The sequence below is a fragment of the Rhipicephalus microplus genome, unplaced genomic scaffold (assembly GCF_043290135.1).
Source record: "Rhipicephalus microplus isolate Deutch F79 unplaced genomic scaffold, USDA_Rmic scaffold_66, whole genome shotgun sequence".
In the NCBI taxonomy this organism is placed as follows: domain Eukaryota; kingdom Metazoa; phylum Arthropoda; class Arachnida; order Ixodida; family Ixodidae; genus Rhipicephalus; species Rhipicephalus microplus.
Genome location: NW_027464639.1, coordinates 1,213,671 through 1,235,820, shown reverse-complemented (window position 1 = coordinate 1,235,820; position 22,150 = coordinate 1,213,671). Strand labels below are relative to the sequence as shown.

At 48.8% G+C, this 22,150-nt stretch overlaps 1 protein-coding gene across 10 annotated transcripts in view; it reads left to right on the top strand.

Moving 5' to 3' along the window:
• LOC142790041 (uncharacterized) overlaps positions 1–22,150 on the top strand; it is a 467,642-nt gene that overhangs the window by 366,308 nt on the left and 79,184 nt on the right. For 9 of the 10 annotated variants that reach the window (XM_075885074.1, XM_075885070.1, XM_075885072.1 and 6 more), the window contains 2 exons: positions 7,090–7,746; positions 10,562–10,655. In XM_075885074.1, the coding sequence (XP_075741189.1) occupies positions 7,090–7,184 (95 nt within the window). In that variant the 3' untranslated portion in view covers positions 7,185–7,746; positions 10,562–10,655. The remainder of the gene's footprint in view (positions 1–7,089; positions 7,747–10,561; positions 10,656–22,150) is intronic. The other variant, XM_075885068.1, reaches the window with a different exon arrangement.

Here is a 22,150-nt window from a genome sequence, read left to right as displayed (position 1 = left end):
ATCAAGTATGGCAGCGACCTTAGACTCAACCGGCGATAACCCGCGAGTACTTATGTTATGACCTAAGAATGCAATTTCAGTAGCAGCAAATACACACTTGTCATTAAGCTTCATGCCACAGGGATCTATTTTAGACAAGGCACCTTTCAAGTGCACATCGTGCCCTTCCCAATTACCGCCCCAAACTAAAATGTTGTCTAAGTAACAGACAACACCTGGGCACCTCTCAGTACATCGCTCATAATTTTTTGGAAAATAGCTGGCCCAGATGCCAGTTCGAAGCACACTCTGCGAAATCTGTAAAGCCCTTGATGAGTTAGAAAAGTAGTATGGTCACGACTCTCCTTCGCTAACTCAACCTGATGGTATGCGGATGCAATACTGTGAACTGTTGTAAGAGTTCCTCGATGTGGGGTAGAGGGAACCCGTCCACCACAGTGGCTTTGTTCGGCTCATGGAGATTGACGCACAGTCGGATGGAATTGTCCTTCTTGAGGACGACGACCAAGGGAGACACCCAGTCCAAAGCATCCACCCTCTCAATGATGACACTCAACTCTAGTCGTTACAGCTCATCCGCGACTTGTTACCTCGGCAAGAAGGGAAGACGACGCAGTTTGGCCGCCACTGGCTGCAGACCAGGTCGATACTTGACACGCTGAATGTAATTCAGGACCCTGCCCATGTCCGACGAAAACAGGGGGTGATACACCGGTGACGCATTCGCCGGAACCGCCGAGGAGTCAACGAGAGAACAAGTGAGGGTCTCGCCTCTGATGATTATTTTCAGAGCTCAGATGACATGACATCTATTTCCAGGAGCGAGCTGCAGAACCATTGATCTATACGGTTAGATGGAGAAGTCCAACAGTGGTGACCGTTTCGTCCACTTGCAGGACAGCAACTATATTGGTCACCGTCGATGTGCCTTGATGACCGGTCGAGTCCTTAGTAGTGCGGCAGACCCGCACGAAGTGTCCTCGACGTCTGCACCGCGAATACCTTGGGCTCCTGGCAGGGCATGCGGCAAAGTTCGCCCAATGCTGCGTTTACCTGCAGCGGTGGCAGGCATCCGCGCGTGCTGGTGGCGAAGCTAGAGAGGGCGTGTCCGCAGCAGCGCAGGGCGAGGATGTGCACACAGGAGAAGTCCTGTCGGCACCATCTTGCACCGGACCTTGGGGAGGACTGCCCCCATTTGGTCTGGCATCTTGAATAGGGCGTGACGACACTGCGTCAACTTGCGCTCCAGATAACTGGCAACGCGCAGTCGACGCGCTCCTTCTTTCTTGCTACGTCGAGCGCCTTCTGTACGGAGAAGTCCTTGCCCATCTTGAAGAAAGTTCTTTGTAGTTGCGGCGACGTGATGCCAGAGACGATCTGGTCGAAAGCGAGGATGTCGCCCGACGCGCCGAAATCACAAAGCTTGGCTACTCGGCACACCTCCTGTATAAATTTTACCGCCGGCTGGTCCGAGCCCTGACGCAGGGCTTTGAAGTAGGCGCGCAAACACGGCGCGTCCGATGGAGGGTCAAAGATTTCATTAAGCAGCACAAGGGCTGCGTCGTACACATTCGAACACGTCTCCTGAGTTGGCCGGACGGCTCCCAGCTCATCTTCGGTGGCCTGCAGGTAAGTGTTAAGTCCCTCGACGCCCAAGGCGTGCAGGAGCAGCGCCTTCTTGTTCTCCGGGATGGCATCCCTAGCAGCAGCATCAATGTAAATTTGAAGAACCGTACCCCACTGTCGCCATGAAATAGGAGGCACTGCAGGAGCTCGGATGGAGGTATCGCAGCGTACATGCTTGCCGAAGAGAGCATCGAGACGGCAGTTCAGGAGAGACGCGCACATAGGTAGGCCTCGTGACTGGAGTGGCACGAAGTGTCAAAAAGTGAGAATGTAAGCAGGAAATACAGTAGTGGTGGGACAGCTTGCACGGGTGCTGAGTCGACAGCATGATGAAAAAGGCTGAATGCCCACCTTGACGCCTGATGCACGTGGATTGATGATCCTTGTCGCCAAAATGTATCATGCGGCGAACGTGCCGCACGAAGAACACAGTGGGCACGGCGCTGAAGCGCTGGCCGACACGAGGTACGCAGCAGCTGGTAGCCAAGCAAGAACTACTTTATTATGTACAATGCCGCGCCTATGTACACATGGTAGCACCCCCTGAGAGGCTTTACATGAAACCGAATCTGGCAACCATGAAAACTAAACCGAAACACCACAAAAATGAAAGAAGTTATGCAAAGCAAACTGGTATTTACCTACTTCTTTCTGCTACTGCTTGAGTCTCATGATAAACCTGTATTTATTTTAGCAAGCAGACGTGAAAATAATTGCAGAGTTTATAAAGTAGTTGAAGAGAAACAATGACTTCAGATATATTGATAAACTGCTTTTTGAGAACTCTGATGCCATAAGTTTCTCTGTCATAAATCCAATATTAACAGGGAAAATAAAGGTTGAAGTTTCATTTTTGAATGTCGCACCGAAATCTTTGAGTGTGACATAAATTCAAATAATTTCATTCACTTATTCATTTATTGTATATTGGTGACACAAGCTCAATGAAATTTTCTAAAGCTTTGTATGCTTGGTTTATGACATTCTTAATTTTCATTGAGTAGAAGCTATGTAGGACCCTATAGATGCCTTGAAAATCGCTTGCAGTTTGACTTGTCTTTTCTAGGCGAAAGTTTGCTGAAATAACGAGTTGCGTCTTCAACGGACTGACTGAAGTCTTTGTTGCTGTGATGACCACGTCAGAGTGTTATGTTGTCACGCGCTAACCCTAAATCGCCCACCACACACCGCTACGTCTTGCCACTCCTTCCAACCAGCCCGAACTCTCCCTTCCCCACCCACGCAACCCCCACCACTCCAGTCCCAATGATGATGATGACGCAGTCACGTAGTGCCCTCTCTCGGCCAAGTCCCGGTGATGATGACGTCGTTACGTAACACCCTCTCTCGGCCACCCTCACAGGTCTCCCCCCCCTCACAGGTCTCCCCCCCCTCAAAATGTGAAGCCACCACTACACATTGCCTGCAGCGTCATGGTACAGTGTCAGCTGATCTGCGTGTCTCACACCGTGGCGACAACCCGTTTTGAAGTCCACTAGAACAGTCATTCTGTCCCACACGTCTCACTGCCCGAAAGGGACCGGAACGCCGGGGTGCAAGCTTCGAGGAGAAGCCCTTGGTGGCATCGCTGAGGGAGTGGCTTTCGAGCAGAACAAGATCACCCTCCTGTATCGTCAGTGGCCGCCTGTGCTGGTCGTAGCGAGTCTTCTGAGCGCGCCACATGTGGTTTTGGTGTGTCCTGGAGAAGTCAAGCACCTCCTGCAGACACTTGGAGACCTCAGTAGCAAATGCACGGTATGCTGTCGCAGGAGGCTCCGCGTCGTCTTTGGCCTCAGCCTGTGTCCATGGGGTTCTCAGCTCCCGGCCATAACAGAGGAAGGCAGGCGTGTAGCCCGTGACAACGCTTTCAGCCGTGCGCATGGCCAGGGCGATTTCAGGGATGTGCTGGTCCCAGTCTTTGTGGTTGGAACAATAAGCCCTAAGGCACTGCTTGATAATGCCGTTGTGGCGCTCCACCATTTGCCCGGCAGGGCGGTACGGAACAGTGTGTCGGTCTTGTATGCCCCAATGCTCAAGGAGGCCCTTCCACAACCTGCTTACAAACGACTTTCCATTATCACTTGAAATGGAGACAGGTGTGCCATGTCTGCAAAAATCTGGATCATGCAGGCCACCACACTTTTGCTGTTTGTTGCCCGCAATGGAAAAAGTTCAATGAACTTGGTGAACTTGTCAATCACCACGAGAAGGTACTTGTGGCATCGAGGTGTCATAGGCAAGGGCCCAATTATGTCCACGCTGAGCTGTTCCATAGGGGCAGTGGCCCATTGACTGCTCATCAGCCCTTCTGGCTTCTGCCGGTGGGCTTTGGTGCGCTGACAAACCTGGCAGCATCGCACATACTTGGATATGTCCGAGCGCATACCCAGCCACACGAAATTCTGAGAAACGCGTTTGAGGGTCTTAAAAAAGCCGGAGTGGCCACTAATCGGGTGGTCATGGGACAGTCGCAGGACCAAGTTGCAGAGATGGTTCGGTAGCCAAGGTACTTTCCTGTTCCCTCGGTGCTGTACAAGCAACCCACTCTCTTCCATCTCGGTCGTCTCCGCCAGGTCTTTTATCAAGGGTTGATCACTGTTAGTGGGCGGAAGCTTTCCTCCCTTCATCACAGTTCGTAGTTTTGACAGTATGGGGTCCTGCCCTTGTTCCTGGGCGAGAAGCCCTGCATCATTCAAGACAGTAGTGTCGTCCACTTCAGATGCTACAGCAGCTGCCTCAAAGCTGATTTGTGGGCTGGGCTCTGGAACAGCCATAGGGAACAGCGTCTCGTGTAGACTCGGGCTTGGAACTTCCTGGTGCTGAAGGGGAGCTCTGCTCAAGGCGTCGGCTGGCACATTTGCAAGACCCTGCCTGTGCTTGATTCTGCAGTTGAAACCTTGCAGCCGCAAAACCCAACGCTTTACACGTGGTGAGGCCTGGTCTGTGGTGAACATCCAGGATAGTGAGGAGTGATCACAGTGTACCTCAAACTCGGTGAACTCAAGGTATGGTCGGAACTTGTCCACTGCCCACACCACAGCCAGACACTCCCATTCTTGCACTGTATAGCGCTGCTCTGCCTCAGTGAGTACCCTGCTAATGAAGCTTATTGGACGCAGTTGAGCATCACTCTCGGCTGCCTGCAGAAGCACCGCTGCAATGCCGACTCCACTGGCGTCTGTTTCCACCACGAATGGTCTGTTGAGGTCCGGCAAGTTTACAACAACATCGTCGGCCAGGGACTGCTTAAGTGCTCTAAAGGCTTCCTCTTGCTGCAGCTCCCACCGCCAACATTGCTTTTTAAGGAGTTCTGTGAGTGGACGTGCAGTGATAGAAAACTGAGGTATGAACCCTCTGTAATAGCCTGCTAGTCCCAGGAAGGCCTGCAGCTGTTTGAGTGTTGTTGGTTGAGGATAGTCCAGCACCGCTCGCACTTTTTCCTTGTCCGGCCTACACTGCCCGGGCGATATTTCATGGCCAAGGAACTTAAGGTATTGACAGCACACGTGCACCTTCTCTGGGTTAATGGTCAGCTGTGCCGAACATATCCGCTTCAAAACCTCCCGAACATGCTCAAGATGATCCTCTAGGGTCTCCGAATACACCAGGACATCATCAAGAAACGCCATGGCAAACTGGTGATTAATTCCCTCCAGTAGTCGGTCCATCAGGGTCTGAAACGTGGCAGGACCTCCGGCAACTCCAAAGGGCATTCTCATAAACTCGAAGGTTGCCCGATACCTGTGAGGGTGGCCGAGAGAGGGCGTTACGTGACGGCGTCATCATCATCGGGACTTGGCCGAGAGAGGGCACTACGTGACTGCGTCATCATCACCATTGGGACTGGAGTGGTGGGGGTTGCGTGTGTGGGGAAGGGAGAGTTCGGGCTGGTTGGAAGGAGTGGCAAGACGTAGCGGTGTGTGGTGGGCGATTTAGGGTTAGCGCGTGACAAGTGGGGGCTCGTCCGGGATGGCTTCAGGCCCGACAACAGCACCGGACGACATGCCTAGGCTCCAAGGTCTCGTTGAAGAGCTGTTGCTGGGCACCGACGGCTCCGCCATGGAGCGCGAACGAATCGCGGCGGTCGTGCGCGATCGAGTGATGGCGACGCCGCTGCCCACGGCTCCGCACGTGGGAGCATGGACTGGGGCCGCTAACACTGGCGCGGTCCCTCGGGCCACCGACGACTCTGCGCCTCGGCTCGCTGCTGCGCACCTCCCCCGCTACTCCGGTGCTAGAGACTTGCAGTCGCCGGAGGAGTTTCTTGAACGTTTGGAGAACTTCTGCCTCGTGACGGAGGTCGCCGCCGATAAGCGACTGACACACGTGGTACCGGCTGCCCTCGAGGGTGGCGCGAAGTTGTGGCGGCGGTTCGTGCGCGGGTTCGACTCGTGGGAGCAATTCACCGCCGCCTTCCGCTCCGAGTTCTCGTCGATTGACGCGAAGCGTCGCCTGAAGGCGGAGCTCGAACAGCGCACGCAGCACTCGGAAGAAAATTTGAAAGAGTTTATATATGCCATCGCTACTTTTTACGACCGCATCGGGGAAGAAGTCTCCGAAGCCGAGAAGGTGCAGCGCGTACTGAGGCAGATGCACCCTCAGTTGCAAGATTTGGCGGAGGGGCATGCCTACAACGACCTCGCCGAGTTGGTGAAGGCAGCCGACGGCCTAATGGAGCGGGCTTGGCGTCGCCTCCAGTACAGACCACCGCCACTCCTTCCAACCAGCCCGAACTCTCCCTTCCCCACACACGCAACCCCCACCACTCCAGTCCCAATGATGATGATGACGCAGTCACGTAGTGCCCTCTCGGCCAAGTCCCGATGATGACGCCGTCACGTAACGCCCTCTCTTGGCCACCCTCACAATGTGAAGCGTTAATGGCACAACAAATGGCAAAGAAACAAGAAAGACACTTTTTCCTGTCGTTGCTTCTCCGTGCTTTGTTGTATAGTTACTATTTTGTGCAATAATATATGTCTAGTGTATTCTGAAGGTATGCTCTCCACATCATGCTTCGTTTGATAAGTAAGTGTTTGTCGGCGGCTCAAAGCCCCTTTTAGGAAACCTAGCAACACTTACTTGAAAGGTGACAGCATACAGTTTCACAACAGAATAGGTGCTGGAATCAGTGTCCAAATTCTTTTTACTGCCTTGTCATGAATATGAGATGTGGCGCCTGGGTCAAGACGCCACCACTCACCTTCAAGCAAATGTAGCATCCTGCCTTCGCTCAAAATAGTCTTGAATACTTTCTTTGCGATCAACTAAGAAAACAAGATATTCTTTAGTAGCATGCCTTTCATTGAGCAGTTGTAGCATATAGCATATATGCTCCTGCTATTTTGGTCCAGCGTTTCTTGTAAATGGCGAGAAATCCCGCTGTTAAGCTGAGAAATGAATGATAAGCAGCCACTGCTTCCTTTGTGAGGTGTAACATGTGTGCGTCCTGTTTTTTTACAGAACCTCTGGTGAGGGAGGAAGACGTAATCTTCACGAAAATGCCCACTGAGGACGGTCATGGAGAAACAGGTGTCACTTTTGGACACTACTTCTAAGACACTACTTTTGCACACTACTTCTAAGAAGTCCGCACTAGAGATCTATCGAACTTTTAAGCAGGAAATAGCCAAGGAAAGGATATATGATAATACTCGGGGTAGTTCTCTACTGTTTGAGGCCAGGACGGGAGTATTGCGAACAAAGACATATCGGGCCGAATACGAAGGGGTAGACACGGTATGCAGTGCGTGTGGAGAGGAAGGAGAAACTGCCGAACACTTGACAATGTTCTATCAGTGATGGCAAAATAGACTTTAAGCGGGTAGAATTAACTAGAAGGAGGTTATCTGATTGATGGCTAAAATCAAGGCACGCGTGAAAATTAAACCCTTCACTGCAAAGTACGAATCCTCAAACTCACTTTTTAAAGAAAAAAAAATAAATCTAGTTTTTGGTTCATTAAGTATTACGGCTTGGTGGCGCTAGCCACCGCCCAATCTAAAAGGTACAGTCATATCCATCCATCCGTCCATCTCCATGGGCAGGACTGCCATGGGCGTCATGAATTTTGGCCCGAGGAGCGAGAAGCAGCTGTCTGCCAACAACGAACATGACATGGTGAGTACTGCTTGTGTAACTTAATATCATCCAGTGAAGAAAAAAAAAAAACAGCACACGAATTCCAAAAGGCATTTTGCATTGACAAGAAAGGCGATATCGGTGCGTGACTGTGCCTTCGTCAGTGCTCCTCACCAGGGAATTGGGCATTTGTGAAGTATATGAATGCTTCTTGACAATTTTTCAGATGCATACAAAGATTTCATGAACAAAAGTTCCATGTCTTGTCTCTCCTTTCACATTGCTTGTGCTATGTATACCCCTGTGTATGGAATGAAACCTTTCTTGATTGTAAGTCGGTACTCGGTCTGTCTCTTTCACTACCCCATGTTTCATGCTGTTTGTCACTTCGTCGATTATGTACCAATTGGCTCAAAATAAGCGCTCCAGTGCAGTTCCTTTGATATTGTTATTGACAAACTTTGTTTTATCATGTGGTGCTGCGTTTTCAGGAAAAGTTCTTCTGTTGTGCTGCTCTTATCAGGTGTAGAACGACAACCCTGCTAATTGTGAATCATTTTTGCAGTCAAGAAAATGTTTTTTTCTGAAGCTAGGGTACGTACAGGTTCTTGAAAACCCTTTAATTTGAAAAATGCATTTTCAAAGCCCTTGGAAGTCTTTTTTTCTCGTCCTTGAAAATCTTTGAATTACCTTAGCACTCCCAATCGACATTGTGGCTTTATTTATGTGGTAGATTGGCATACCTGCCAAGTCTCTCAAATTTCGACCAGTTCTTACCTTTACACGGTTGTCAGGAAAATCTCCTGGAAACTGAAATTTTTTTGTGGGATGTGGCCGCATTGACAGAAAGGCAGCCCAATCTGCATTTTATTGTAAAAAATTTAAGAGGTGCTCATCCAAACATTTATTGGGCCACAATTCAGATGCTACAAGCACTTTTCTTCACCGCAACGAGTCGTATGAACTTTAGTCTGAAACCGTGGGAAAAAGGCCGAGAGCAGCGTGCTCGAAGCCGTGGAAGGACGTGTGCGGCCAGTGCACGCACTGACACAACTGCGGTTATCGTTTGTTACAACCGGTGTGGATAGAACCGCGGTCGCTCTTGATATGATCATTTGTGGTGACAACGTAACTGACAGAACTTTGAAACTGCACGTGCGTTCAGTGCATCATTTGAAGCAGCGTTGCTTTCCACAAATGCTTCGGAGAAAATCATGACAGATGCGGTCATATATTGTAAAAAATGACATGGTTTTGAAGGCACGTGATCAGCCAGCGCACGCAGAATGAAAACCGAACTATCGTTTTCCGCAGCCGATGAGTGCAAATCCGCAGTTGTGCTGAAATGATTATTAGCCGAAGGCACGCGGCTAACGCAGTGGTAGAGCTGATAAAGATGTAAAAAGAAACGCTAAAGGCATTTTGGCGTACCTGTCCGAAGAATCTAGTAATGTTGTTCCTTTCAATCTGGGTACATTGGCTATACTTTGGCATTAAGTTTTCAGTTGACCTTATGCGAAGCTTCAACCTGCACTTTCCCGGCAGCCGGCTCATTCACTTGGGTCTCAGGAAAACATATGCACATTCTTTTGACAGAAATAGATTTCGCTAGGTGTTATCAAGACACGAAGTTTTGAAAGATACAAGTATATTCACCCCCATTTTTCTTTTTGAGGAAGAAAGAAAGGGGGAGAAATAGATCAGTGGACACCCCCTTTACTTTCTCTTCCGGAAATCTCCGATTCAGAATCCTTGAACCTGGCACGTAAGGATCGACATCGACCTGACCAAACTGCCCATTTCCAAAACAGCAATTTGGCCTGAGTTAATATGGTTTCACTAACCAAAACTGCATGGTGAATAGTTTTACCGCATCAAACCACGAACAAACGAAGTGAGAGACTTGTAATGCTCTTCAGTGCTGGCTCCTTCCCTATTGTGGGTGCGGTGAAGCTGGTGAAAAATATAGGGAGCTATAGTGCAAACTAGATATGTTCGTTATAATTGCAATATGTGTCTACTATATAAGTGCAATAAAAATGAGTAAATTTTGAAAATTTTGAAGTAAATATATTTCAATATTTTGTGCTAATTTTAGTCCTTGAAGAACCTGTGACATGTCCTGGGTAGTCCTATAATATCCTTGCATTTTCGCTTCGGAAACCTGTACGAACTCTGTGAATCATACTGACTGAGTTGGGGGTGCCTGAGGCATAGGTCAGTAAACATTACATTACACTTGTGCACAGTACTTATCTGTTACAGTGGACCGGAAGTTAAACTGCTTGGCTGCTAACCTGAAGGTTGTGGGTTGGCAACATTCTTGCTTCAGTGGAGGCTATGGTGCCTGCATCAGCATGTCAAAGAACACCGTGTGGTCGAAATTTCAAAATCTCTCCACCATGGGTACAATAGCCAGAACTTTTTTCGGGAAGGCACATCCTTGATTTTGGGAGAGTTACCCCTTTGAAATAGTTAATCTTCGCGCTCTATACCATGGCGAAAAAACATTTCGGGGGAGGGGGATGTGGCACGGGCCCAGTGTGTACCTCATGGCTATGCCCTGCTCTCCACTGCAGCATCGCTCCTAATTATATGGTGACTTTTGAATGTGAAACCCCAGATACTTAATTGTCAGACTTTCATAATGAAAAGCAACCTATTCTGTCTAATCATGTTCTTTTGTTGTTAATGCTTTTGTGTGTAGGCTGTGTTCATTCTGATCATATAGGGAGGATCTGGTTTACACCTGGTGAACTGTTACTGTCAAAAATCCTATTACATGCTTCTTGCATGAAGTGAGCCTCCTCAAGTTTAATGTAAGGCATTCCATGATTTTTTGTGTTGCTTTCAGTATTTCTGCGCTCTCGACGACGGAGTCAAGCTGACCATGCTGGGCAGTGTTTTGATGAGCCTCCCAAAGAAATCTTTTTTCTACGTCTGCAGAGGTTTGTTGGCAAAACTTATTTGCTGCTTCTTTCATTTCTCATTATCTTAGCATTGCAAGCTTGTCCTTTTTCTTTATTTTTCAAATTTGGGGAATACTTTTGTAAGTGATCTTCTCACAAGTGTACCCATGCTTTTGCAAGGGTACTTGATTAAAAAGATTATGGTGTGTCGGCAATTGTTATGAAATGTTTAGAAAAAAGATGATGGATAAGAAAGAGCACCTCATTGGCATAATAAGTTGAGTATTTGAGTGTTGGTCATTGGCATCTATTAAGGGCCATGTTAATATCTGTAGTATTCACTGCAAGATTCCAAGGTCTTCTTTTTCTACTAAAAGTGCTAAAAGAATTCTTTCACTCAGTTTTAAAGCTGAAATGAGGTGAAGCCAATTGGGCATTGTTTAGCTGCTTCAAACAAACACCCTTCTCTTGGAAACCCCATTGACTTCGAAAACAGGGTCTTAAACACTACCTTTTTCACCTGTGACTGCAGAACAAGGGACTTTTGTGCTGGCAAAACTGTGAACCATTGATTGACATGCATATCCACAATTATCTTTTCACTGCTACCCTACTGCCGTGGTCTGGTAGTCAGGCAATCAATTCAGTTGTGAGACGAGCATTCAAACAGCACCTTGGTAGTTATAGGGTGAAGAAACGACAACAGAAAAAAAAGATCTTGCCTGTCCTTGCTTCTTTGTCCTGTATAGCGCTGTACCATGTTGGAAAAGGAAAATTATTACCAACATTTGCTATGAGCAGCATCTATCTAAGCTCTGCACACCGTCTTTCTGCAAGATTTGTTTTCTAACCAACCCAAAAGGGTAGTTTCATCCCTTCCATATTGCAGCTCGCAGGTGTGCTTTAGTGGAAAAGAAAGGGAATGGAATATTGTATCAACGCCTCCTAAAAGAACTATGCCTGGAACGTGTCTCTCTTTACAATTGGGAGCCTCCTGTCAGCACCTAACCTCGGAGGCCATGCTTTCTGCCGCTTGTTGCGACCTGCCGTCGCGCGAGACCGCTCACCTCCGTACTGCTCAGTCACGTGACATTACCGTACTGCTCAGTCACGTGACATTACCGTACTGCTCAGTCACGTGACATTACCGTACTGCTCAGTCACGTGACATTACCGTACTGCTCAGTCACGTGACATTACCGTACTGCTCAGTCACGTGACATTACCGTACTGCTCAGTCACGTGACATTACCGTACTGCTCAGTCACGTGACATTACCGTACTGCTCAGTCACGTGACATTACCGTACTGCTCAGTCACGTGACATTACCATACTGCTCTGTCACGTGACATTACCATACTGCTCTGTCACGTGACATTACCATACTGCTCTGTCACGTGACATTACCATACTGCTCTGTCACGTGACATCACGGCTGCTCAGAGGCGACTGTAAGAGCATTTATGAGTTCGCAGGGGGTGACCGTCGGAGATGCTCGCTTACGTACCCAAGGAAGAGGGTAAAGTTTGAGGGTAGGGCAGCACGTTCGCGGCTGATGTTCCAGCATAGTTTTTGTAGGAGGCATTGATTGTATAAATGTGTTGCACAAGGCAGTCGACTTGCGGTAAATATAGCGACGTGTATTACCTACCACATTTTGTAATAAACAGAGATGTGCGAATACGGAAATTTCGGGTGTGAAGCAAATTCTAATAGAAAAGTGTGAACGCAAACTGAGAATCTTGTTTTTCAAATTTTCCTGAGATATTTTTTTTCATTACTTTGATGGTGAAAACTGCAGAAAAAAAAAGAACGTTCAAAGCATATTCTGAGGTACGTCACATTATGAAAGCCTTTATTTTGGCTAGGTTGATGAAGCGCTAGCAGGATGTTGTTTCATAGTTATCTAATGAACAATGAAGAATAAGAATACATTTAGAGGCCCAGGTAAGGCAACCGTTTAATGTGCCGAACAGCAGCGAGACAGCAGCCAGTCGTTTTAGCATCAGTAGCAGCACGAGCCCAAGCCACAACAAATGTCCTCTTCGTCGTTGCTCTAGCTATGCCAATATTTGTGACTACAATGACTCCCCAGTGAAAAAGGAGCCATCCAGGCACAGTTTTGCCAGAAAACGAGCCATCCTGGCACAAGCAGGACAGCACAGTTTCGTGCACAGCTTCACGCCTGTGGTGCTGTTAATCTATACAGGTAAACCTGCATATAACAAAATTGATAAATTCCCAGAAAAATTCGTTATATGTAAGTTCGGTACAAAAATTTGTAAAATAAATGGGAAAATATAAACAAAAAGGGGACTGAAGGCAGAGCTAACCCCAAACACTCATTTACAGTAAATAACTGCATTACGATTGTTATAGCAATTATATGGACACTCTCGGCAGGTTCTTGCTGTGGCCGCCATGTTCAGCAACAAGTCCTAATTGGCAACAAGTCCAAATCGACAGCATGCCTCCGCACATTGTAACTTTGACAAGTGGGTAAAAGCGTGCGAACGCTGCTAAAGCAGAGATCACATGAGTTAGCCCATCACTTTCGCCTGGAAAGTGCATAACATCGCCCGTGTGTTAGAACTGCGATCGAATGCCTAAACAGAAAGTAAACTACCTGTCTTGAACGAGCATGAAACAACGTTGGGAGGGGGGGGGGAAATCGCTCGAGTAATGAACTTGGATTTTAAGGGCGGTCACAATCGCTGATGCGCTTGCTATCTCGCGGAGTATCAGTGCGGTTTCAATGCGAAGGGACTGTGTGAAAAGAGCAAACGCAATCGTTCCAGTCAAAGTGGAAGGCTCGCGATTCTCCCCATCGAAGGATAACTGCTCGTGCACAAGCATCTGTAGATTGCTCGTTACTGATGACAGTAGCGATGCACTGCCTTGTATTTTTGTTGTTTAAACCACCATGTGTGTGTGTGTGTGTATGTGTGTGTGTGTGTGTGTGTGTGTGTGTGTGTTGTAGGCGGCAGAAACCCAGCCGAAACTGCCTATCGCTATTAAAAAAAAAAAGCGCCCTTCATATGCAGCGCAGCCCCACATATGTGACGCTAAATGAAAGCGCGGCACTGGCAATGCGCGAAAAGTAGTTTTTTTTATTTTGGTTTGAAAAGGGAGGGGGCACACTCGCGCATGCGACCGCGGCGGCGAGAAGGGGGCACTGACGGCTCGTAAGGTGCAGGCCCTCCTGCCCGTCTTACGCGTGCCTGCCACCACCGCTTCGCGCTTTGACGGCGGCGGGGCAGCGGCGGAAGATGTATGCTCGTACCCAAATGCCACAATGCGCATCAAAATTCCAAGATTGTCCATGGGGAAAATTCATTATATCAAGGTTGTCTCGCACAGTTACTTTGTTACATAGAGGTCGCAAATAGATGTGCTCCTATGAAGCGACCGCAGGGAATATGAAAACTTCGTTATATCCAGGAATCTTTTATATGGAGGTTCGTTATAAGCAGGTTTAACTGTAGTTGGCTGAATATGCTCAACAATTTAGTTTACTGGCGATGTCTGGCGCAGGCCTAGTATGGTCCGTTGTACTTGGCTATGAACTTAGAGGAAAGGTCAGTTCCAGACAATAGCACACAGTCACACGATTGTTCCAGGGGCGTATGACGATGGGGATGAGCGTCATTCAGGAGCGTGCTTGTGGCGAGCCTGATCGTGTGTGGTAAGCGAACGTGCCAGCTGCCGACATTCTTTGTCATTAGTGGCGGCTTTCTCCAAAGTCCTAGTTTCTGAAGGGTCTGGGTTGTACAGAAGGATAGTGTCAAAGAACAGGGAAGGCTCCCGACCATAAAGAAGGAAGAACGGGGAGAATCCAGTTGAAGATTGAATGGCACTGTTGTAAGCATAGGTGACGAATGGCAGTATGTGGTTCCAATTCGTGTGGTCATCGGAAACATACATGGAGAGAATGTCGCCTAGCGTGCGAATAAATCAATCGGTCGTCCAGTTGGTTTGGGGGTGATATGCGGTAGTGTTCCGATGCACGATGCTGCATTCGCGCAGGAGGGCTTCTACAGCTTCATGAAGAAGGAATGCCCGCAGTCACTGAGAAGCTCGCGGGGTGCACCATGAGGAAGGATGAGGTTGCCCAGAATGAACAAGCAGACTTCACAACCAGTGGCCTTGGGAAGCCGTGAAGTTTCAGTGTAGCGCATAAGATGGTCCGCAGCTACGATGACCCAGCGGTTTCTATTTGCTGTGTATGATAGGCGACCGTACAAGCAGATTCTGATGCAGTCGCAAGGCTGAGAAAGACAAGGCAGTGGATGGAGTGACCCTGTGGTTGTGCGAGAAGAGCTCTTCCGGGGTTGGCATGAGGAACATGAACAGACGTACTGCTGAACAACGCGGTACATTTCGCGCCAGTAGTATTGAATTCTTAGGTGAGCATACGTCTTCACCACACTAGCGTGGGCGCATTGCGGATCCGCGTGGAAGGAAGCACAGACGTCAGAACATAGGCGGTGAAGAATTACTAGCAACCATTTGCGCTCATCAGATAAGTAGTTTGCTCGGTGCAGAAGGCCATCACGGATAGTGAAATGGCCGGCAAGTCGTCGAAGTGAGTGATTGTTAGTACGTGGAGACATCTGAGACAGGTACTCTAGGAGAGACGCTATCCGTGGATCCTCATGTTGCTCAGAGGACATGTCTGCATGCTGAAGTGAAAAGCTTTGCAGCTGGAAACATTTGCTGTAACATAATTGTGGGGAAGTGGTGAGCGAGAAAGAGCAGTGGTGTCCAAATGCTTGCAGCCTGACCAATAGACTACACGGATGTCGTAATCTTAAGATGTAGCGTCCTGCGAGCTAGGTGACCGCATGGATCTTTTAATAACGACAATCAGCACAATGCGTGGTGATCAGTCTCAACGTCGAATGGGCGGCCATATACATAAGGTCGGAATTTCGTGATTGCCCAAACTACGGCAACCCATTCTTTTCCATGACTGAGTAGTTCTTTTCCACTATAGTGAGGGTGCGACTAGCATAGGATACAACATACTCATCGAAACCAGAATTACGCTGGGCAAGAATAGCGCAGAGGGCTACTCCACTAGCACTCGTATGGATGGAGAAACTGGGGGTGGAGCCCTGCAACGTAGGTGCCCCAGGGGACTGACTGCCACAAAGATCTAAACTGGAATAAGAGTAAACAAGTTTTTTGGGTGTAGTAGAAAGGGCGGCATTCTGGAAAGAATTCCTAGGAACTACTGTTAACTTGGATGCATTCCACACTTTTCCGTCACTGAAGAGAAAAGGGGACGGCGCAAACTGAGCCTTCACTGTAAGAGGCCTACTATACTTGAAAAAGCCTTTCCTATGGAGTCTTACTTTAACCAAATCGCCGACCATTATGCGGGTTTGCTGCGCACCTTTCCTTTTGTCAAAATACCCTTTGCTCTTATTCTGTTTCGCTGCAACCTGATTCCGGACATGAGGCAACCCATTGGGCGACTCCGATACTTTAGGACAAATCCTAAAGTTGCTAATGTCTACTTTGGAACGAGGTTGTCGACCGTGCAGCAAAAAAGCTGGAGACAGGCCAGTCACCGCATGTGGTGTGACCCTATACGAACTCAAAAATTGTGTGATGCTCCTCGAGGCATCTTTAGCTTCAAGTCTGGCTACCTGCAAATGTTCCTTAAGAACCCTGTTAAGGCGTTCTATTTGAATAATTGGACGAAAATATATGATGGATGCCCTGTTCCTTTAGATATTCCTGAAATTGTACAGAGAGAAATTGTGGACCATTGTCAGTTACTAAAAACTCTGTCCTTTAGATATTCCTGAAATTGTACAGACAAATTGTGGACCATTGTCAGTTACTAAGAACTCTGGTAGCCCTTCCCGGCTAAACGACGATTCGAACAGCTTAATGACATCCTCTGTGGAGATAAAATTCGTGCCAAGAACTTCAGGCCATTTTGAATAGTAGTCGACTAAGGTAGCAAGATACCTGGGAAAAGATGCATTTAATGGGCCGACAATGTCCATACCCAACTTTTGCCACGGCCCTTCAGGTCATTCAACGGGCTGCAACGGGGCTACACGCGACTTGGCCGACTTGTCTGTCAGCTGACAGATGTGACAATGCTTGACATGTTCTTCTACAGAACGATCTATTTGGGGCCACCAATATCTTTCACGCAGAAGTTGCTTAGTACGTACTATCCCTTGATGATTTTCATGTGCTAATTGGAGGAAAGTAGGTACCAGAACACTAGGAATGACTACACGGTCACGCATGAGTAATCCGTCAACACAAGAGAGTTCATTCCTAACATGAAAGCAAGCCATTAACTCATTGTTTATATGCTTCTTAAAAGGCCAGCCCTTGGATAAACATTCACAGACTTTTTGCAACGTCACATCTGCATTCGTTGCAAGTTGGACGGTTTCTTTGTCAACTACAGATGTCACTAAAGACACTATTTCTTCATCCTGGCTAAGTTCTGGGCAGGTCTGAATTTGCAGCCTAGACAGGGCATCAGCGACCACATTTTCTGAGCCCTTGCAATATTCTATGTCAAAGTTGTAATACAAAAGTCTAGCTGACCACCGCAAAATCCTTAAAGGCCGTCGGCCTGCATCACCTGCGGCTAACAAAGCAACTACAGCCTGATGGTCGGTTCTAAGGGTGAAACGTCTACCCCAGAGGTAAATATGCCACCTTTCACACGCAAATAGACAGGCAAGCGCTTTGCGTTTACCCACAGAGTACTTTCTTTCAGTATCTGACAAGGTTCTCGACGCAAAGGCTACTGTTTCAAGCTTAGGACCATACCGCTGCTGTAACACAGCCCCGATGCCCACATCAGATCCATCGGTTGTAACCACCACAGGTAGCTCAGGATTAAACATCTTAATGACAGGCGAACAAGTCAGGCGCGTTTTCAACTGGTTAAAACTGCGTTGGGCATCCTCCGACCAGCAAAACTTTTGGTCCTGCCTGAGCATGAGACAAAGCGGTTCAACTAGGTGTGCATAGTGATCAATGAACTTGGCATAGTATCCTGCCAGACCTAAAAATGACTGTAAAGACTTAATGTCTGTAGGAGCTGGGGCATTTACTATAGCCTTTACTTTACTTTCTAACGGCGATATGCCATCAGCTGAAATCCGGTGTCCCAAGAAGCTAAGTTCTTTCACAGAAAAAAGACATTTATCATTCAACTTCATGCCACTGTTGGCTATGCAAGTCAAGACTTCAATTAGGCTCGCGTCATGCTCAGACTGAGTCTTACCCCACACAAGGACATCATCCAGATAGAAAATTACATTCTTGCAATCTTTTGAAATCTGGGACATCATTTTTTGAAGAACTGCAGGCGCGGACGCCAGACAGAAACAGACACGCTTAAACCTGAACAAGCCATCATGAGTGATGAACGTCGTTAAGTCCCTACTGCTCTCCTCTAACAAAAGCTGGTGATAAGCTGACGCTAAGTCTAGCTTAGAAAAACAAGTGGCTCCATGAAACATCTGCAACAACTCTTCAACGCGCGGCAAAGGATACCCATCGATGATAATTGCCTTATTCGGTTCCCTGAGATCTACACATAGCCGGATGCTTCCATTTTTCTTTCGGACGACGACGAGCGGCGAGATCCACTCGGAAGCGTTCGATGACATCCGAGTCATCGAGTTGTCGCAACTCGGTCGCCACCTGATCGCGAAGAGCCAGAGGGAGACGTCTCAGATTGGGTGTAACTGGAGTCACACCTGGCCGCCGTTCAATGCGATGAATGAAAACCTTGACGAGACCCAACTCGTCGCTGAAGAGCTGCTCGAAGCCCGAAGGCACATTGGAGGGACACTGCACTTCACATGATGCGTGTCGACAAGTGAACCACGCGCCGTCAATCTGGTTGCCCAGTCGCTTAATCGCGTCAAGGCCCAAAAGCGATGTGCCCTTATCGGTGACATAGAAGACCACGGAGCAAGACCGCTGCAACACTTTGACTGGAGCTTGGAAGGAGCCAAGGACCCCGATGCGCTGCTTGGAGAAGTTTCGCAAGTCGACTACAGCTTTGGACAGGCTGTGTTGTTTGCTGAAATGACGCTGGAAGTCTTCTGCAGTCATCAAGGATACAGATGCTCCTGTATCCACCAGTAGTCTCAGGGTAACATTATCGACCACAGCGTGGACGACTAAGTCTATTCTGGATGAGGTGCTAACTGTGAGCACGGACAACAAAGGACGATCCGAAGATAACACTGATGAGCTTGAAGTTCAGTTCAACTGAGTGGAGGCCTGCTGCTCCGGTACGATGTCGACAGCTCCCCTCGAAGAGACGTGCTGTACAGGGGCAGTCTTGCGGCACATCGACACGAAATGTCCCCAAGCGTTGCATGTATTGCAACATTGACTTCGGGCTGGACAATTTCGAAAATTTGAGTGGTGTCGTCTGCTTTCGCAGCGGTCGCACAATTGAGGTTGGAAGTCGCCTGGAGACTTCCAATTTGGGACTGGAGCGCGGTACCCAGGCGACGACTGCGGCTGAAAATCGCCATCTTGGCCTCCCGGACCTGGTGACGTGACGTCACGGCCTCCCTGACTGGCGCGGCCATTCCTTCCCTTCGCACCGCCACATTGGGTGCCTTGCCCAACGGCTTCGACATGTTCAGGTTGACTGGGAGCAAATGCTTGGTTCGCCAAGGACAATGCTTCGAGCGTCTGACCGACTTCTTCCGCTTTCTCCAAGGACAACTCTTCGCCGTATGCCAGCAGCTTCTCTCTCACTCGCAAGTTGGACGAGCCGTGAATAATCTGATCGCCGATGCGTTCCGTGTACGTGAGCCCAAACTTGCATCGTACGGCTTTCTCCTTCGAAACTGTCACGTAGTCGAGGAAACTCTCTCCGGGGAGTTGACGATGACTAGTAAACTCGTGACGTTCAACTAGCGGATTAGTGGACGCGGCGAAAAGCCGGTCGAGCTGCTTGACGAGACTGTCATACTTTGTAACGGTCGGAGCCGAAGAATTTGGGTCAGACGCCGGCGTAGTTGGCGCCGCGTTGCTTGGAGTAGACGCCGCATTGCTCGTTTCGTGTCGGGCTTCTTCCTGTTCGGCTGCCGTGAAATACCTCGGCTGTCCTTCCCGTCCCAACAGGCTGACGAGCGCCGACGCACGACGCGCGTCGTTCCAGTCGCTGTCGCCGGCCGCCTCGAGGTGGGCCTGAAACATTTTTTTCCAATGAGTCCACGGAACCGGGTGCGGCCCCGGCAGCTGGAGGAAGACAAGAAGGTGCTCAAAGAGAGCCATGCCGACAGGAGAGGTGGTACAGAGAGGTGTGAAGCGGAGCAAGGACGAAGGCCTAGGTGAAAGCTTGCCAGAGTCTGCACACAAAAAGCGCTGGGCCTCGCGGACGCCAGACGCGTCAGACACGGGTTCTTTCTGCTGTGGTAGGAACCGAGGCGAAGAACATCCTCATCGCCATTCTGTTGTGTCGGCGAGCGGCGTCCGACAGCGAGGGCCCGAGGACTGAACGCGAGGCGCAACGTGCGCCGGCACACGCCCTCGACACGCGCAGTAGAAGTGAGTTGACCGGAGCTTGCGGGAACCCAACAAAGACTGAGCCGGCCAGCGGCCGTTTATTGAACGACACACAGCGGACACGCGAACACACGCGATTGGCTGCATGCAATCAGGTGTGTGCCGTTACAGACATCTGTTGAACAGAGTACACACTAGAGCGCACTCAGTGCGCGCGCCACTCACAGGTGGCGCCATGACACAGCAGTGTACTACTTAGTGTCTTGGTTCTTTGTGTTGTGACTTCGCGTGTTGCGGCTGTGTTTGTGCGCGTTCTCGCCGCCGTCGCGCTTCATGGCAACCGTCACAGAAGTTAAGTGGCCAAAGCAGCCAGCAAATGATGTTGAAAGAAAGGTTATGATATTAAAAGATGTGATGAGCCGACGCGACGTCGCCTCACCGTGCAGGAGTCCCCCGAAGCTCTCGCTATCCTCGAGGAGTTCTGAGTTTGTTCTAGCGACAGTGAACGTGCACACCACCACCTGATGGGATTAAATAAGATCGTTCTGTCAGAAATTTCGACGGCGAGGAAGGCAAAAATAACGCACTTTTTTAAGAAATAAAGGTTTGTCTGTGCTGTGTACGTTTTCTTTTTGTTTTCATGGTCTGTTAGATAATTCCGAATTCAGTTAACTCGAACATTCTCTCCGGTCTTGTGAGATCCGAGTTAACGAGGTTTTACTGTACAAGCTAGGACGTTTGCGAGGCAGCTGAGGTGGGAGTCATTGTCATTCGAGAAAAGGATGACGTCACCCAAATAGCATAAGCATGTGTTCCATTTAAAGCTTCTGAGGATGTTGTCCATGAAACGATCAAAGCTGACAGGCACATTACACAGGCCGAACGGCATCACGTTGAACTTCTACAAGCCCCGCCGCGGTGGTCTAGTGGCTAAGGTACTCGGCTGCTGACCCGCAGTTCGCGGGTTCGATTCCCGGCTGCGGCGGCTGCATTTCCGATGGAGGCGGAAATGTTGTAGGCCCGTGTACTCAGATTTGGGTGCACGTTAAAGAACCCCAGGTGGTCAAAATTTCCGGAGCCCTCCACTACGGCGTCTCTCATAATCAAATGGTGGTTTTGGGACGTTAAACCCCACAAATCAATCATTGAACTTCTACAATCTGTCAGGCATTACAAACGCAGTTTTTGAGCTGTCGGCATCATTCGTAGGGACCTGCCAGTAGCCATATCGAAAATCTAAAGAAGAAAAAAACTCTGCTTCTTGCAGGCAATCGAAGGCGTCATCAATTCTGGGCAGCGGATAAACGTCCTTTCGTGTGGTCTTATTGAGACACCTATAAACTGGAGAAGCCCAAGGGCTGTTTGAGGGTTCTATTACACCACGTTGAAGCATATCGACCACCTGATCATCAGTGACATAGCGTTCAGGATGAGAAACTCGATACGGGGGCTTGCGCAAAGGTGCATGGCTACCGGTGTCGATGTGGTGAACAATGGTAGACGTGCGACCCAAAGAAGGTTGGCTGTGGTCAAATTACATGTTCAAGCGATCGTGTAGAGCCAGAAGTCGGGAACACTGAGCAGCAGGAAATTCAGGGTCAATCGATGCTAAAAAAGCCTCGGGAGATGAAGTGGGAATGATGGCAGTAGTAATGGTGTTTATGTGAGATGATAGCAAGCTATCAGGTAGGTGACTGGAGGAAACAGAATCAATATCCTCAAGGTGTCCGATGACTTCGCCACAGAATTAGATGTCTAGGTGAGGAAGCGAGTTCGTTATGTAGATGGAGCCATGTGAGTTTTCTATGGTGACAACTGCGAATGGGAGAAGGAAGCTTTTGAGAAAGCTGAAGGCGTCTGAGGGGATAAAAAGGGCGTCGACAGAGGGCACACCTTCACAGATGAGTGGCACAAGATCACAAGATAGAGGAGGGATGTGAGTGTCCATGGCTACGATGACTCGAGATGATAACGGCTAAAAAAAGGGTCTTTCAGACGGTGCATCACACAG